Genomic DNA, 18485 nt, shown 5'->3' with positions numbered 1-18485 from the left:
TGCAGTATGTTGCCAACCTTACAGAAGGCAATAGCAAGACACATGCCAATTACTTTTTAAGATCTACCTTAAAACTTAAGGTAATAAATAGATAAATCCATTATTGTTATTGAAGGATCGAGTGTTATAGCTTATTTTGTTCTGTTCATTGCACACTTTAATCTTACAACAAATTGTACACATTTAATTCCACTGCCATAATTCCTAAATAGACATTATACACAATCACAGAGATTTCTCAAATCCCATGTCACTTTTTCTTTTATAGTTGTCTATCTGCTATGAGATCTTTCTACGTACTTTGTGGGAAAATTTCGACATCAGCTCATTAAAAGTTCCTTTAATTAGATTATCATTTACATAGTCAGTAGTTATTTAGCCATTTGTAATGACCCCAACCAGTATGACAGATACCCTTTTCAACATTTTGTTCATCTAAAGATAAAGGCAAATTCAACCTTCGAATTACTCGAGTTTCTATGGGTATATACGTCACTAGCAATGGACAGAGTCGAAATTACATCTCTTCCAACGTTCAAGAACTGAATTATTACGTCTATCTTGTCTTCACCTCAATCTCAGAATATATATCAACACTTAATCCGCAGATTAAGAACTTCTCTCCCTGACATCCCACAATATACCACAAAACAGAGAGGCTTTGCTGATTACAGGAGAAAGTACGATAAATTTTATTCAATTCTATTAATTCAATACATACCTTCTGAGACTTGGAAACTTTCTGATAACAAGTTTCAAGCTCCGCCTTTAATGAGCTGTTTTCGTGCATTAATATTTCCACCATCTCAGCTGGAGGCCATATCTCTCTTCCTTCAGATTCAACATCCTCACGGCCATGAGTCTTTGGCCTGAAAATTATGTTTACAATATTAGATCTTGACAACTATTCTTGAAATTTTTGGTGTAAATTTTATTTTAACGTTAATGATACAGTATTAAAATCAATGTTTCACAACAAACAAAACTATCTTTCGAACAACTGTGTCTTCTTCCTTATTCCACTTACAGAATATTCCAACAAAGTATAATGCAAATGCATGCCATTTCCATTTGTTATTTTTAACCCCAAAAGATTGCTAGAAGCTAAATAATAAAATTAAACAGTGATGTATTCAGAGAGTGGCTCAAGAGGAAAATTTCTTCCCAGGAGATTTCACCTAAATTAATTTAGTTTAATTTTAATTTACTCATGATAAATTTAGCTTACAAAATCTATATTAAAAATTAACTAATCCCTTGTTTTCAGTCACACACCAACCTAATGACTTGTCCCACAGGTAGGGACCTTTCAACTTCAAAAATTGTGTATTAACAAACCATATCTATGCCAACTATTATTTTACATAGCTTTGTAACTTTAGACTGGCAGTAATGGTCAATGATAATTTGACTGGTAGTGATACTGACAACAACAATAATAACAATAATAATAACAATAAGAATAACAATAACAATAATAATAATAATAATAATAATAATAATAATAATAATAATAATAATAATGCATACCTGGGAGCATAAAGCAAAACAATAAAAAACCTACATTTTTCAATACCAAATAGTATGAGGACAAATGTTGAAATATTCATATTAAGAATTGTCATTAAAAACATAGAAAGTGGGGTTAAGTCCTTGATACAAAAATAAGGTTTTGTACACTGTCTTGAAATGAATGGGAAACAGTACTTCTACTCAACTTTTAAGGTAATTTTTAACATAAATAATTATAGATGATTTTGAACTTTAGGATTATTTCCAAGGTAATTATTTGGAAATTCTTAGGGCATTAAAATACAGATCTTGATGACTACTAATTGAGGCACCCGAGATCAAAATGAGCTATGTTATCCAAAGTAAATTTTAAGAAAAGTGAAAAAATTTCCTACATCTGATCTATGTACTGATTTTTTGTATGCATTTTATACATCTAAAATAAATCATTTTGAAACTAAACCTTTCACTGTGTAAAGTTTTCAACTCAAAATTGCCAATGACGTCAATAACTCATTTTCTAAAAAAAGTCACATAGTCCATTTTGGTCTCGGTCAGGGTAATTGAGAGTTAATCCTACCTTGGACTAGTAGCAATTCCACGGCAGCCAGTCATGTCCCCCACAGTTTTTCCTGTGCCAAGGCGTGACAGATCTGGTTGTGAACGTGAGAGACTGAGTTTTTCTGCTGCTTTATTGTTACGAGTCATTATTCTATACTTCTGCACAAATGCCTGCGCTGTCGAATCCATCCATTTCGGGTATTCAGGTGGAGGTGGAAGGTTGGAAAGGTCATAGTCGAGAGGTAGGAAAGGTTCTTGATCCAATTTCGTAGGAATTTCCTTCACACTGCTGCCACCTGGGCCGACTCGGGAGAGTGACAACCGTTTCAACTGGTCTGACAAGCATGAATTCTCATTAATGGAAGGTTCTCCATCTTCAACTAGAGGAGCATTTGAATCTCTTCCGCCAGGCCCACTGGTTGATGATGGAACAACTTTTACTTCCTTTGCTAAGTGCTTCAACACCTACAATAAAATCAGCAAAAAAATCCTAATAAATGATAATTGCACCTTACTGAAATAGCAAAAGAAATTATTTCTGACGACTTTCGTAATATGACCAAGATGTCATAAGGTATGCTTAATTTCAGTAGCAAAGTTACAGTGTAAGTCACTATAATTTGAAGATGATTACTTAGTAAATTGAATTACATGTTCGCTATCATATAAGCTTGTTAAATGCTTTAAAATAGAGTTTAACAATGTATAAAGAGTATGTGGGAAAGAAGGATAGTTACCACAGAAACTGTAAAATGTCTGACTAATTGAAGCTTTAATTAATTATGTTTTATTTAACGACGCTCGCAACTGCTGAGGTCATATCAGCCGATGTACTGGAATTTTTTCCCGTAGGAGTTCTTTTACATGCCAGTAAATCTACTGACATAAACCTGTCACATTTAACTATACAGCTAAATGCCATTGACCTGGGCCAGGATCGAACCCGCACAGAAGGCCAGCACTCTACCGACTACGCCACCTAGGCCGACCAATTGAAGCTATGTTAAACAGCATGTATGTAATAAACGCAGAAAGAAACTAATCTAAAAGTAAAAACTAAAGCATTTATTTGTAATTCATACACATTAATTAAATTATGAGTGAGAAGGAAGTTGTTTAACACATTACTTTCAAATAAGTAGCTTCTTGATGGAACTAACAATTGTTTTTTAAACATCATATAAACAAAACCGAGGTCTTAATGTTCTATTACATCAGCATTTCAATTTTGTGGATCTTCAATTACACCAACCCCTTTCGTTTTTAAGATAAGGCCAAATTCTATTTTAAATGTAGGTTTAATGCTTTCCAAAACAGTGCAATTACCCAAGAGTTTCACACAAAACCGAATGTAATAAAAAAATTTAACTATAATATTTTAATACATATTTTGTTGTATGCTTTCAAATACTGTAGTTAATTTGTATAAAATTTCTAATTCAATACAAATCAAGCAATCATATTGTAAATGAGTCAGCATATTCAAAATTTGTAACTGACTACCAAAGTCTGAATTAAACACACAAATGACCATGGACTCACAATACTACTTTAAATCACTGAAAGTCTTAACCTTATTACTGCCAATCAATCTTGTTGACTGGATACATTCAACTTACAGATTGCTTTGGCTGATATAGTCAGTTCTATAAAATACTTTGTTAAGTTCGTAAGTTCATTTATGATTGAATTGCGTCAAATATTTCTGAACTTTAAACTGTAGATTACATAAGAATTTGTGTCTGTATTTCAACACATAACATCTGTTAATTCTTTCCTGCCCTTCCACATAAACTGGCCTGGCATTCTTGACAGGGGAGTATTGAAGTACGAGATAAATTTGTAATTTTAACATTTTGCTACAAATTTTCTTACCTGTGATTGATTGAGGTAGTCATCAGGAATGTCTGTGATTTCGCGAACACTGGGATCAAAATGCCTATTTGAGGTAGCATCAAAACTGGCACGATTTGAAGTCTCTTTGTTCCCTCCCAGAGACGGGGAGGGGGAATGAGAACCCATTTTCTGTCCTTGAACACCAGTTTTTCCAGTGTCTGTTGTGTTGGACCCAGAATAGCTCCCAGAATGGGAGTTCAAGTAACCTGGTGTATTTGAATCTTGAAGATCACGAATACCTGATAACCTGTAAATTTAATCAACTTTATAATGTCTGTCAATAACAATACAGTGCTCTTTTCGCAATTTTAAACTGTATATATCCATCATGACAATGAAAAGATCGAATATCTATAAACCAGGACAGAACAAATACCATACCAGGTACCAGTTCAACATAGCAACTACAAAATTTGTGATGGCACTTTCTTTAAAAATCTCAGTTATCAATTGACAATGACAGATGGATGTCATATTTCAAATCTCTTTCACCAACCTTTCTACAGCTGAGTTTAGAGATTTCCATTCCATTTATGCTATGAATGTTTTGATTAGTACTACCCATAAATGTATGTTGGTTTTACAGAAGAATGGAGAAAGTTACACAACACAGAACTGCACACATTGTATTCTTCACCTGACATAATTAGGAACATTAAATCCAGACGTTTGAGATGGGCAGGACATGTGGCACATATGGGCGAATCCAGAAATGCATATAGAATGTTAGTTGGGCAGCCGGAGGGAAAAATACCTTTGGGGAGACCGAGACATAGATGGGAAGATAATATTAAAATGGATTTGAGAGAAGTGGGATATGATGATAGAGACTGGATTAATCTTGCTCAGGATAGGGACCAATGGCGGGCTTATGTGAGGGCGGCAATGAACCTCCGGGTTCGTTAAAAGCCAGTACGTAAGTAAGTATGTTCGTTTAATGTAAAACATCATCAGAGAAAGAATGTACTCACAAGGTAAAGTCAGAATTTTTAAATTTTGGAAAATTTTTTTACATGGTATCCTGGTATACACACCTGCCATTATTCTTATAGCTTTCTTCTGTAAGACAAAAATTCGTTTAGCATTGATGAGTTGTCCTAGAATATTAATCCATATTTCATCACAGAATGAAAGTATACAAACTACGCCATTTTAAGTGTGTTCCATATCGCCAGTAGAGGAGGGCTTAATTTAGGAGTAATAGGCTATATTCTATATGTGATTTCCAGTTCAAGTGATTATCTAATTTTAAACCAACAACTTCGTGCTCTGCACATTACCATCAACAGACTCAGTGAGTGTTCTTGCTGAGTTTCCCAGGTCTGAAGTAAGAGATGGAAAATTAATTAATGCAGACAAAATAAAGCAAAATAAATCTATTACAAAAACAGAGAGGAAAAAAAAAAGCATCGAACAACCCATCGTTAGGAGAATATAGAAAGTAGTTCAATCAAGGGTTCCCTATGTCAAATTACTTCTTTTGACATTCCACAGAACCCCTAAAATTTTGCTTGTACACTTACACCACGTATTTCATACCAAATATGAATAACTAAAAGCCTACTCAGTCTCCTAAAATTAGTTCAATATAAAAGTTGCTTACCTGCCAGTCCAGGGTTCATCCCCTGCTCCGTGAATGATGAGTGTGTTGTAAGAAGAGGAAGACACATCAAGGCTACTACGATTAGAGCTGAGGTTTTCCTGGCCCTGGGGTTCCTGACGTGCTGTGTGTCGGATAACATAGCGCTCCTCATGACTAAGATTCTCGTTTGATGTTGACACATCTGTCTCACTGCCACTCAAGCTCTGAGAGAACCCACCACCTGAACAGAGAGTTAACAATTTACAAATAATGTGCTTAAATAGGCATTTGGTTCGTTTCCAAAAGCAATCAAGGCCACAATCATATACATGCCCCTTAAAATATTTCCCACTTAAATTTCTCCTCCTGTAATTGAGGCACTCAGAATAATAACGGCAAATCCCAACTGAAGTTCATTTTGATAAAAATGACACTTTATGTTTGTTTTTAAAGCTCTGCGAATTTTTAACATTAAGACTTCATTTTTTCAGGACTTGTTAAATATGGTGCTTGAAGTTTACCTGTAGATTCTTGAGCCTTTGTCGTTAGTAGTTTGTCTGTTTTTATGCGGTTTAGTTAAACATGGTATATGGAAATGAAAAAAAAATAATAATAAAAAAATAATAATGATGCAAAAGTAAATCCATGGTGCTACAGCCCTTTGAAGGGCCAAGACCGACCAGCCAGCTGCTGGCCTCACGTCCACATGCCGAAGCAGAGGTGGACGATCATCCAACTGGAATGGAGGTACCGTGTGGGCAGCACGATGATCCCCCCAGCCATTATAGCGAAACCAGATTTTCGCTACCTATCACAGCTCCCCAAGTGCATCACGATTCTGGGTGGGCACTGGTCCCATACACTGGCCGAAATTTCATGAAAACATATCTTCTCCCATGAGGACTCGAACCAGCGCGCATTCCATAATGCGAGTCCTAAGCGGGATGCTTTAGACCGCAACGCCACCGTGCAGGACAGGATAATGATTAGTTTTCTTTATTTCTATGTCCTGGTACGAATAATCTATATATGATCAAATCGAAAACTTTCATTTTTACTAAGTATATCTAAAGAAGAACAATATGAATGTATAGTAAAAGTGTTAGTGGCACCATCATATTGACTACAACGCCATGAACTTATAGTGAACTCAAACAAAAGCCCACACAGTTGGGATATGCCATTTATTCACTGAGAAAGCTTTCTTTCCCACTAAAGACTAATTCTCAATGTGGAATATGAGATATTTGGCATATCCCAATTAATATGATATTCACCGTATGAAAGGTAAATGGCAGGAGAACAGTCATACATCTATCTCAAAATTGAAGGTCGGTTGGGATCTGCCATTATTATTCTGAGCACCTCATTTGTCTTTTCCATTTGGCTAATTCTTTCTTTCCTATTCCATTGAATGTTTGCACTACTTTCGAAAATGTATATTATGTTACATTTCTATCTGTGTGTACTTCATTAAACAAATCAAAAACCTTTCGTAGATTCTCATTCTATCCCCAAAACCACCTATCATTAGCAATTATATTTCTTTCCCTTTCAGAGAGGAAAACCATGAAGAACTATTTTCAGCTAATGAATGAAAAACGTTCACTGTTCATTTTAGTTATTTTTCTGTGCATATTATTAGTGTTTTGTTTAGTGTCATGACCTAGTACTCCAGTCTGCCCAACTATTCTTCTGTGAGAGCACCATCACTTTTAAAGTACCATTTCATGCTACTTGAATTTCTTCCCCCTCTAATACTTTCTATAACCCATTCGAACACCACTCTGCCCTCTCAACAGACAAAAGCTTCACCAGTAACTTTTTTTGTTAGACAAGCAGTAATGGACTTTACTTTCTGTAAGTTCTAGCAGAAGGAGTAAAAGAAAGCTGACCGAAGCTGACGTTATTTAATGGGAGAAAGATAAAAGGGACAGAGAGAACGGATATTTTTAATTCTACCCCTCATTGGGGCCTTTATTTGTTGGGACTGCAGTAAAAGAATACATCTACTTATTTTGTATAGATGGAAGAAATTTCATTAATATTTAAAAGAATATTCAGTGACATGAATGAAATATGTTTACGTTTTGATACATAAAATTTAACGCAAATTTCAAATACTTGAAAATTAATACGAAATGTCATTTAAAAATGCTTTGTTACTTCTATATATCTGAATAACATACTTTTTTCTAAGACAGTCACATAATATTAATTCATTTATTTCCAACAGCGAATGTAAATTTGTATCCCATCCATCATACAGTCCAGATCTGGAACAATCTGTTTTATTTCATAAAAGAAAACACGCAGCACAACTTCAAAACCAATGAGTAAGTCCAATGGGCTGCAATGCCTGCAGAATTCTAGAACGAAGTTCTACTACAAGGACTTTTTTAAACTTTAGAAAATATACTTCGATCAGAATGGTGATTCTATGGAGAAGGAGAGAAAGACACAATGTTTCCTGAATAACAAGTACATTTTTGTGAAATGCATTCTATGCTCGTGGTATTACCATTCCCGCGACTTCTGATAAGAATATCATACCCCATTTCTTGTTAAGTCATATAATCACACAAACAAATAAAAACTTTATATTAGTACTTCCTTACCTTGTCCTTGTATAAGCTGCGCCCTCTGTGCACTGTTGGTGAATGGGATGAAACGGCTTGACTGTTGCAGAGAGCTCATTTTCGAGGTTGGATTGGAAGAATACGATGTAACAACACGAATACTCAGCTGACACGTCAGTACACCATGGCAATGGACGTCACGAGTTCACTTCAAAATGTATGGCTCTTAAACTGTTATGTAAATAATCATCTGAAAATAAAGAGAACAGACGTCATTATCACATGATATGCTTAAAATTACTTTAAAGCAACAGAGTGAATAAATGAAAGTGTAACATCATTAACATGGCAACCATTCGAGACATTCAACTGATATTCTGGAGAAGGGAATAAACCTGTGATAAAAGTTGGTGCCATGGAGATGTCTGACATATTTTCTCATTATATTACGTCCTACGAGTTTTGCTGCAATTCAATTATTTTGTTATGTTGCAGATAACATTTTCGTTTATACGAGTAGTGTTTTAACTATAACTCAAAAGATAATTTAAATCATGTACTAAGCACTCAATAAGATGATATACTCGTAGCCTGCTTTCGTTTTCTGGAGAGCACATAAGTGCAAGGAATTTTTATAATCCACAAAGTGAGATATCTAACTTAATTTGTAAATTGTACAGTTATGCAGATTACATAATTAATCTTGCACAAATTAACAAAACCAAGCGTTCGTGTATTTTAACTATACTTGTTTTTTTGAAAGATGGAACATGACAGTTAAGTGGCCGAGCTTGGAACTACAGTGCTATGTTGCCAATATGACTACCATGCTGTCAGCTGATGGAAGCTAGCAATTTAAGTTAAGATGGCTGACGTTATAACATTCACTGACAATTGAGGCGAAGGTAAAAAAGCAATACAAAAATCGACAGAGAATCAAAGACGAAACGTACCAATGCTAACATTGTGTGCACAATAATTGTCGCCAAGAGAGCTATTAAGCACTCGCCACACGGGAATGGTAAGTTTGGCAACTGTTGTTACCATAGCAACAGACCTACCACGCTATGTGACATTCAGTTGTTTTTCCGGTCGCAACGCTCCTATCATGTCCCATCTTAAAAAAAAAAAAAAAAAAAAGCAAGTATGCAAGTATACATCTATTGCTACTTACAAAAATCAATATTTAAAATTGATACAAATATTAAAGTATCAGTGGTTTATAACAAGTTTATTATTAGTACTGCTTACTTAGTAGTCAAATAACGAGATGTACTGAGGGATAAGACCATTGAATTTGTGAAACTATAGGCTATTTTAGACATTTTGATGAAGACTATTCATTTAGAAAAGAGTGAGCTTGAATGGTTTCGTCATTCTACCTTGCTTTGCTTCTTGCCACAAGTTTAAATTTCTGAGAATTAATTTTCAACTTAGTCTACCCAAAAAAAAAAAGTTAAAACACGGTTTTTATTTCTATATAACATTTTTGCGAATGCTAGTGTTACGTTAATTCAGAAAAGTTGTTCTTTTCGGTAATTTCAAGACCTAAAACGTCACTATGTTCTACTAGTTGACGGTCTTTTCGACTTTTTTCCTCTGCAAAATTTATTGAAGTCCCTTCAGTGGGATTGTGTGAACGAAGTGAGACAAATTACCTTTAGGCTAGGAGCTCACATAAAGGTTAAGATGAATCCCAAGTGTCCTTGCAAAGACGCGATTCTTACCATGTACCTTTTAAATATTTCTCCTCCCATTTCCCCTTTCATTCATTCAATCGTTGATCTAAAACGCTGTCTGAAGAAGTTCCAAGTGAAGGCACAATTCTGTACCCAGCTCTTGAAGAGATACTATAAATAACATAGTACAGTACCTCTCTTTGCTCAATTTCGTAACAGCTAAGGATATGAAACTTCAAAACTCATTCTTATAGATATCTTAAAGCTCTGAAATCTTTGTCTAAAATGTTTTCGGCTAATGGCATAATTACGTAAATAATAAATAATAATAATAATAATAAATAAGAAGAAAATGAAGGTTTATGCTCTATACCATTTCATTTAGCGCATTATCTTAAACAAATAAAAATAATAATAATAAAAAATAAACTCGTAACAGATTTTGGGTAAATACATTTGTGTGTACTTTTAAAATAAAGTTTCATTACTCTTTTTATTGGTATTACGTTTCATATGAATCTGTCTCTCATGAATTGACCCTATGCTCAATACGAACAAAATCTGTTAAATAATTTTGGAAAAATCACTACACAAGCAAAAAGAAAGGCATTTCGAAGACCACTTATTCGTTATCATGGAAGCTGAAAACATAATTATGAAGAGTACACGAGAAAAACAGTCAGTTACAATTCTCTTAAGGGTGATGATATCTTCTAATTCAGTATATTACTGCAAAATGTATTGCTGTTTCTAATAAAAAAAAAAAGTAGGAAAGGATGACTGTATTCATGGTGATAATTCTTCTTTACCAGTTTTGATAAAAAAAAAACACTAAAGTTTGCAGTAATATACTGAATTAGATGATGGCATCACCTTTATGAAAACTGTAACTTTGATTGTTTTTCCCCTATACTCTTCAAGTCTTCATATATTTTCGTGAAAAACTAAAATCAATTTCAGCCTTACACAACTTTCTCTTCAGACTTCGTATAATGTCACGTGAAAACGAATCACTCACATAATTTACTCATATACATTCAAACTACATCTAAAAATAATTTTTCTTTTCAGAACAACTGCTTTTTGTGGATGTCTGATATGAAAACCATTATGAATTATTTGCTATTTATTCAGATTTGACTTCGTCTTTCTCAGTTCCAGAATTACATTTGAGTTGATTCATTATTGCAGGTTGATATCCAATTATTACAACTCCACATTCGCCATGACGTCCAAGTTGCCATATAAATAACTGATTCCTCCCTTCGCTGTTTATGGCGCATTCTTTCCTTCATAGTTTACGACCCATAAAGAGCCCCAGATGGTTCACCCTCCATCTCCTACAGACAATATGGCAGCAAATATGTGCAGTAGCTGCAGCGACACTATGTAATCAGTATCATTGTACCAGTCTCTACATAGAGTATTAAGCAAGCTGAACAAAGCAGGTGTGGAAAAAGAGAGAAATCAATACTGTTAACAGAGCATTGGAGAAACATGTCATAAGAGCTATATTATAAAGGGTGTTTCTAAATTAGACCGACAAACTTTTGGATCGGATAGATAACCTTCTTTCAAACTCTTTTCGTTAAGAAACCCATGGGCTCAAACGCTTCATTTCAGTACAAGAGGAGTTTAATGCTACCATACAGGATGTTTACTCCGTCAGTGCAGTATCATTCTTCGACCGCGTTTGTTTATTCCCTGAGCTCGGTACCATGCATTAATCCAATTTAATTACTATCTGTAGTTTATGAATAGGCTGACCAGACGTTCCCGATTTCCGGGGACAGTCCCCGGTTTTGAGTTGCTGTCCCCAGGGAGCAAATGTCCCCTTTTTGTCCCCGGAAATTAATTTTGTCCCCAGAAATTTTGATTTTGTTTCAATGACATTTCACACATGAATATTTAAGTATCGTGATGAAACTACTGTTATTCATGCACATTTCTCAACGGTTCTCAGTATGAGACAGAAGAACCAGCAAGCACAGTATGAGATATTCTGCACTCTCTGAGAAGAACATACGAATACCAACTTTGTCTTCATTCGCGTTGCATGGGAGTGTTAGAACTGCCGCAGCGTCCATTTTTAAGTAGTTCAAAAAATGAAAAGTTTTGTGAAAACCAACAGGTGAAAATTGGTGTGATGTTTTCCAACATAAAAAAAATTCTATTCCATTTGAAAATCTTCTCAAAAGTGTCATTAATCATGTGTCTTTCAGTTAGTAATTCGTCAGCTGAAAGACTTTTCCCCACAATTAACTTAATCTGGACTGATGAAAAATCAAGAATGAAAGTTGAAACAGCTTTGTTACAAGTGAAAACAAACTTTCATTTCTCATGTGAAGAACTTAGTGTGAAGCTGTATGGGAATGAACAGATCCTTAAAAAGATATATTCTTCAGATCAGTACTTATAAAATGTGTGTTAGAATTCAGTGTGTACAATATCATGTGAAAGATTTCGATACATGCGTCAGTACTGAAATTGAATTCTTAGTAGCCATAATTATGTATAGAAGTTATGTGTGTTTATTCATTTAATTCAGAAAGTTAAGATACTCTACAAATTTAGTGTGCAAAGTTCTTGTATCTACTGTTACATGTAATTTCTGCAACAGTTCAACGTATAGTGACTAGATAAGTGTTTGTGGTTTCTCTTGAAATTGCCGATGCCCCCTGTTGGACCATAAAAAATCTGGTCAGCCTATTTATGAAACCCCTGTTGACTCTGAAGAAGATCTTACAACACGCATTGTCTGGGTAGTAGCTGAAATCAGGGGAATATCGGTGCCTGGCGTCTTTGAAAGAGTACGAAAAAGTATGTCACTTCGATGCAATGCTTGTCTGAAAGTCAACGGACGTGTGTTCCAACACTTGTAGTGATAAGACAGTAAAGCAATGGATCCATCCTTCTTATTTAACACTGAAGTGAGTGCTTTTCCTTTACATCCCTTTGCCTTGTTTATGTTTTTCTGTATGTTTGGGTCAATAAATTGTGCCTGTAACATTAATGATTTGTTTATTCACTTTTAAATTACTTCAATACCTTCCTGTACGATCGAACCATGTAATGACAAACTCCTCTTGCTCTGAAAGGAAGTGTCGCAGTCCATGGGTTCCTTAACGAAAACTGTTTTAAATTAAGTTATCTATCCGATCCCAAAGTTTGTCTAATTTAGAAACACCCTGTATTATATAAGCTGCACAAGAAACATCTCAAGGAAGGGGAGAGACTATGGTCCATGGTATCTGTACAGATCAAGAAAAGAAACACTAGCAAAATTTAGAGTAGAAGTTGGATAGAAAAGTTAATACAGCATTGAACACGGAACACCTGCTAACAAACGCAGTTTCATCAGAAATGAAAATATCTAAAAACCACAAGACAACTGATATAAAACCACAAACATCATACCATTGAGGGGAGAGAAGGAAACAACAAAACAAAAATTATTTCATCACTGACAATTAAGTGACACGAATGTGATACATAAACATCTCTTCTTATACGTTTTACGCATTTAGATACAATTCTGTTCCTTTTACTACAATATTTATACGGTAGCTTTTCTTTTAACTCTGTTAATAGGCAGAAAAATACCCCTAAAGTAAGATGGTGAATTTCGTTTAAATTGGGTACATACGTAATTAATTCTGCTTAGATTCACATGAAACAACTACATATACAAGTATACTGTAATTAATTTTAATGTTCTTTCCTTATTTATGAAAAGCAGTACTTACATTTCAAAAGAACGCTAAACACTGTACTTTCATTTCAAAACTTCCCAGTCTAAATAACTATTTCAATTAAATTTAATTTAAACAAAAAAAAAACACATCAATTTAGATACTGAGGAGAAATTCTAAAACCAGTGTTAATTGCATTTTAGGTTTCATCCCCTCAGCTCCACCTCCAGTTTGAAAGTAGATTATTTTACGGCACTTTATCATCAATAATTTTATTATAATAAGGATTAATATAGCACTACTATTATACTATTGTGAATGAGGTGTAATATCAGGAGGAACTGAAGAGTCTGGTGCAGGAGGTGATACCACATTTCTCAGGACAGACGATTAAGTATCTCCCTCTCGCGCCAAACGCATACAGAGATGAGGTGAAATCTAAAATGTAATTAACACTAGATTCAAACTTCCTCCTCAATATCTAAATTGACGTGTTTTTGTTTAAATTTAATTTAATTCAAATAAATAGTTATTTATACTGGGAAGTTTTGAAATGAAAGCCCTGTATATTAGTAGTTCATAATGAATCTCATTAGACATAAACCTACCTTCTTGATAGATATGAGGTTCGTTTACGAGTAATAACTATTTTCACGACTCGCAACTATCATCAATCAATTCGAGGACAAGTGGCGGTACCTTCTTATTTATTCTACCTGCTCAGCAGTATGGGCTTTCATAATTTTCAACTGAAAGTAGTAATAATTAGTCTACATGAATTTCTCTCACTACAAAAATCACAAAGAAAATCATGTGTGACCGTGAAACGAATGGACCCGGGTTCAAATCTGGTTGAGGTTTTCCCGGAGTTTTCCCTCGATCCATTAAGAGCAAATGCTGAGTAATTTCCGGCGCTGGATCCTGAACTCATTTCGCTGACATTATCATCTTCATCTCGCTCAGACTCTAGATTAACTACAGCAGGTGATAAAGCATCGTAAAATAAATAGATAAAAACCAAAGAAAATCGTCAGACGATTCTCGAAGTTGGGTGCCATAGCGTCTTTCTCATTTAAAATATTGGCCCATTTAACTTTTATTGAAATCACTATATTTCATACGCGTCGTTCTTCGATAAACTGATTCGTACATACTGATTGTATGAATCAAATCCGACCAACAATATACAGAAATCGCTGTACACAGACAAAAATGCGGACTGGCTGCCAGACATACAGACGAAATGATCAAAACCACTTTTTCACGTATGCTAAAAACGTGTAATTCCGCAAAAATGTCGGCACTGTTTTTTAAACAAATTATTTCAAATATCCGCACATGTGTATGAACAGAATAGTGATACGGTTCTTCAACTTCCCAACAATGATTACAGTGGCCAACCTGTTGCACTGCAAATATTAGTTCGATGACAAAGCAGAGTATCTGTCTGTCAATTCTAAAGAAGGATGACTCGGAACTTTGGTTACACACAACAGTGGTGAAAGAAAGCATACCATCAGCTACTTGAAGTAAGATATTCTACTACTAACGAACTGCCAACTTATCCAAGTCACTTCTTTTCAAAGAATTGTATGTTGAAATAAGAACTGTTCTTCATAATATCATGAAACAACACTGTCAGACAGGAAGACGCCTAACTTATTTAGACCCAGACGAGCGTTAGTACTTTCCAGAGAAAAGAAACATCTCTACAGTAACGAACCTGCAGCAAAGGTAAGTGTTCAGACTTCATTGTACACTAATATTTTTAATTTATTTTTTTATTTTTAAGTAGGTTATTTTACGACGCTTTATCAACATTAATGATTTTATTATAACAAGGGTTAAATTAGCACTACCATTATACTATTGTGAATGAGGTGTAATATCAGGAGGAACTGAAGAGTCTGGTACAGGAGGTGATACCACATTTCTCAGGACAGACGATTAACTGTTTCCCTCTCGCGCCAAACACATAAGCGAGGTAAGTTTCAATATCTTGCAACACGCTCAATTTTCAGCTGATCTACCTCGTTCTTGTACTAAACATACCACTAATTTTCTCTGTATGTAGACAGAATAAATTACAGTTTGTAAATTTTGGAGTTACCTCCCTCTTACACCAGCCCTTCAATTAATGGCTTTCAAACTTTTTGGATTCACAATTCCCTTGCCCCTAAACTGCCGAGGTTGTATCAAGAAGAAGTTCTACAATGATTTTTTTTTACCTGTGTGCGTGCGTGTGTTTCTTTAACACGTTTACATTGAATAATTTCAAGGGAAAAATTTGTTCCGCGGCCGGGTATCGAACCCGGGACCTTTGACTATGTGCACCAACACTCTACAGACTGAGCTACCCAGAAACTCTACCAGATCCAGACTCAATTTTTTCCTTTTATATCCACATACCTCAAAGTGGCCTGACAAACCGTCAAATAAATAAATAAATAAATAAATAAATTAATTAATTAATTAATTAATTAATTTATTTATTTATTTATTTATTTAATCCACTCAACAATGTAATTACAGAGTAGATAAAATGAAAATATTTTCTGTTAACGAACGAACAGTGATGTGTATTATGCAAATCTAGCTTTCAGGTATAACTCCCTATGAAGCTGATTTGAATAATTTCAAGGGAAAAATTGTTCCAGGGTCGGGTATCGAACCCGAGACCTTTGGCTAATCGGTCGGTGTATGGTAGAGTTCCTGGAGAGTTCACTTGGTAGAGCGTTGGTGCGATTAGCCAAAGATTCCGGGTTCGATATCCGGCCCCTGAACAATTTTACCCTTGAAATTATTCAAATCAGCTTCCTTGATAGCTAGATTTGCACAATACAAGTCACTGTTCGTTAACAGAAAACCACAATTCAAGTCACACAGAGTTTGTGTGCACTCAATGTTGGATGTTTGACGGTTTGTCAACCCACTTTGAGGTATGTGGATATAAAGGGAAAAATTGAGTTGGTAGATTTCCTGGGTAACTCAGTCGGTTGAGCGTTGGTGCGCTTAGCCAAAGGTCTCGGGTTCGATACCCGGCCCCGGAACAATTTTTTCCCTTGAAATTATTCAAATAAGCTTCACAGGGAACTATACCTGAAAGCTAGATCTGCACGTTTACATTGATTAGCTCAAATGGTACGAAAAATAGTACGATGATATACTGAAAAAAACTCGTAACTCTCTTTTTTGTTTTTCTAAAATTCCTTTTTCGCTTATTTTAATGCATTTTGAGCCTCTTTACACACTGGTTTAAGATTGCAAGGTACAGATTAAAGGAAAATGAGGTAATTTCATTAAATTGTGTCCATCAAAATCTATATTATAATAAATTATCAAACATGTTTTTCCCCTTCACCTGTAAAATTTTGTTTTGGTTGGTTACATTTTGCCAGAAGACAATCTAATTTCCTTATCCCGAGTGATTCAAATTATGTCAATACATTATAAGATGGGAGTATTTTATTATTGTTTAGAAAATTTGATTGGCCAACTGTAACAATTCAATTATAGCAAAAAAGTCCTGTTAATGAATTCATTCATAGGCCTAATATTAGAATAAACCCCCGAACAGTAACACTTGTGACTGACAAGGTCGCAGAATGTATACTGCACGGTCCCGCTCTCTGCTCTATCTTTCCTTTGTTTTCTTTTTGCTTCTTCTGTCAAGTGTTATAAATTATCTATAATAAAGATATCTTCAAAGGGTAAATTAGGTGCCAAATAAACATCCTTTCCACGGGTTCGATCCCCGCTTGGGCTGATTACCTAGTTGGGTTTTTTCCAAGGTTTTCCCCAACCATAAGGTGAATGCCAGGTAATCTATGACTAATCCTCGGCCTCATTTCGCCAAATACCATCTCGCTATCACCAATCTCACCAACGCTAAATAACCTAATTGTTGATACAGCGTCGTTAAATAACCAACTTAAAAAAATCCTTTCCCTAGTCGTGTAAACCAGGCGCTGTCCAAAGTGGACTTATGACACATTCACGCTACAGGAGATCGGTAATTTTTTGTGTCTAAGACTGTACAACTTGTTAGTTTTCTAGTAACTTTTTTACGTAAATTATCTTTTCTGTTTTCACACCCGTTCGGGGATACAAAAAATGGCAGAATTTCAAATCCTTGCCGTAAGAAGATATGAGCCACAGCCAAATGCTAATGTTATTAATAGTTAGATCATCAACCGATGTAATTAGCGTGATCAAGCCACCTCCCTATGCTACGGGCATGAGGCGCGTAAGTTGCGTATAAAATTAGAAGTGCCACGCAGTCTCTTTCAGTCATATTTCGGCATCGAGAGCAGTTACTGACTTGTGCTGAAACTCGTTTGATTTATAATCGCGAGTTCTGCAATATTAAAGTGATAATCAGACAGCGCATTTGTTCCCATACGTACAGCGGATAGAATAGTTTCTTCTAGTATATCTATTACGTCACGTGAATGCATAAGTAGGGTAGAATTGCAAGCAGGTACGCATAGACTATGAATCATAGTACAATACAGACGCTTCATCGTCGATGATGTATATGTAAAACACCAAGTTACGACTACATTGTAATCTGATTCTAATACTGAGTAAGTTGAATTTTCATTCAGACTTTTGTGTTAATATTATTTTAATTTATCAATCTATGTTATATTGTGTTTAATATTGAACTGTATTTTTAAATAATTTTGTAAGTGGGCCCGTGGAATGAATGGTTGGACGAGGAATAGACTGTTTCTTATTAATTTTGTTGAATTTAATTTTTATCAATATCTAAGTAGCCTATGGAATTGCTGATAATAAATAATTTGTAATTACTGTTGCTCCTCAAGTTTGTCCTATTCCAATGTCGCTAGAGTCTAAATTAATTTAACTTAATTTGTAAACTATACAATATTTCTTTATTTTTTCATTTTATTTCTTTCAAAAGAATACTTCCAGCAAGATCTACGTTACAGTTGATCATATTCGAATTTGGGAAGGACTA

The 18485-nt window shown here is 34.9% G+C and overlaps 1 protein-coding gene across 2 annotated transcripts in view; it reads right to left on the bottom strand.

The window, feature by feature from the left end:
- LOC138712181 (angiomotin-like protein 1) overlaps nt 1-18485 on the bottom strand; it is a 66204-nt gene that overhangs the window by 14625 nt on the left and 33094 nt on the right. For both annotated transcript variants that reach the window (XM_069843677.1, XM_069843678.1), the window contains exons 2-6: nt 8170-8380; nt 5573-5792; nt 3949-4216; nt 2093-2538; nt 722-869 (exon numbers count right to left, since the gene is read on the bottom strand). In XM_069843677.1, the coding sequence (XP_069699778.1) occupies nt 722-869; nt 2093-2538; nt 3949-4216; nt 5573-5792; nt 8170-8248 (1161 nt within the window). In that variant the 5' untranslated portion in view covers nt 8249-8380. The remainder of the gene's footprint in view (nt 1-721; nt 870-2092; nt 2539-3948; nt 4217-5572; nt 5793-8169; nt 8381-18485) is intronic.

This window comes from Periplaneta americana, chromosome 13 (genome assembly GCF_040183065.1).
Source record: "Periplaneta americana isolate PAMFEO1 chromosome 13, P.americana_PAMFEO1_priV1, whole genome shotgun sequence".
NCBI classification, from domain to species: Eukaryota; Metazoa; Arthropoda; class Insecta; order Blattodea; family Blattidae; genus Periplaneta; species Periplaneta americana.
Note: the sequence above shows the minus strand (reverse complement) of the source record. Positions and strands in the feature narration are given on the sequence as shown.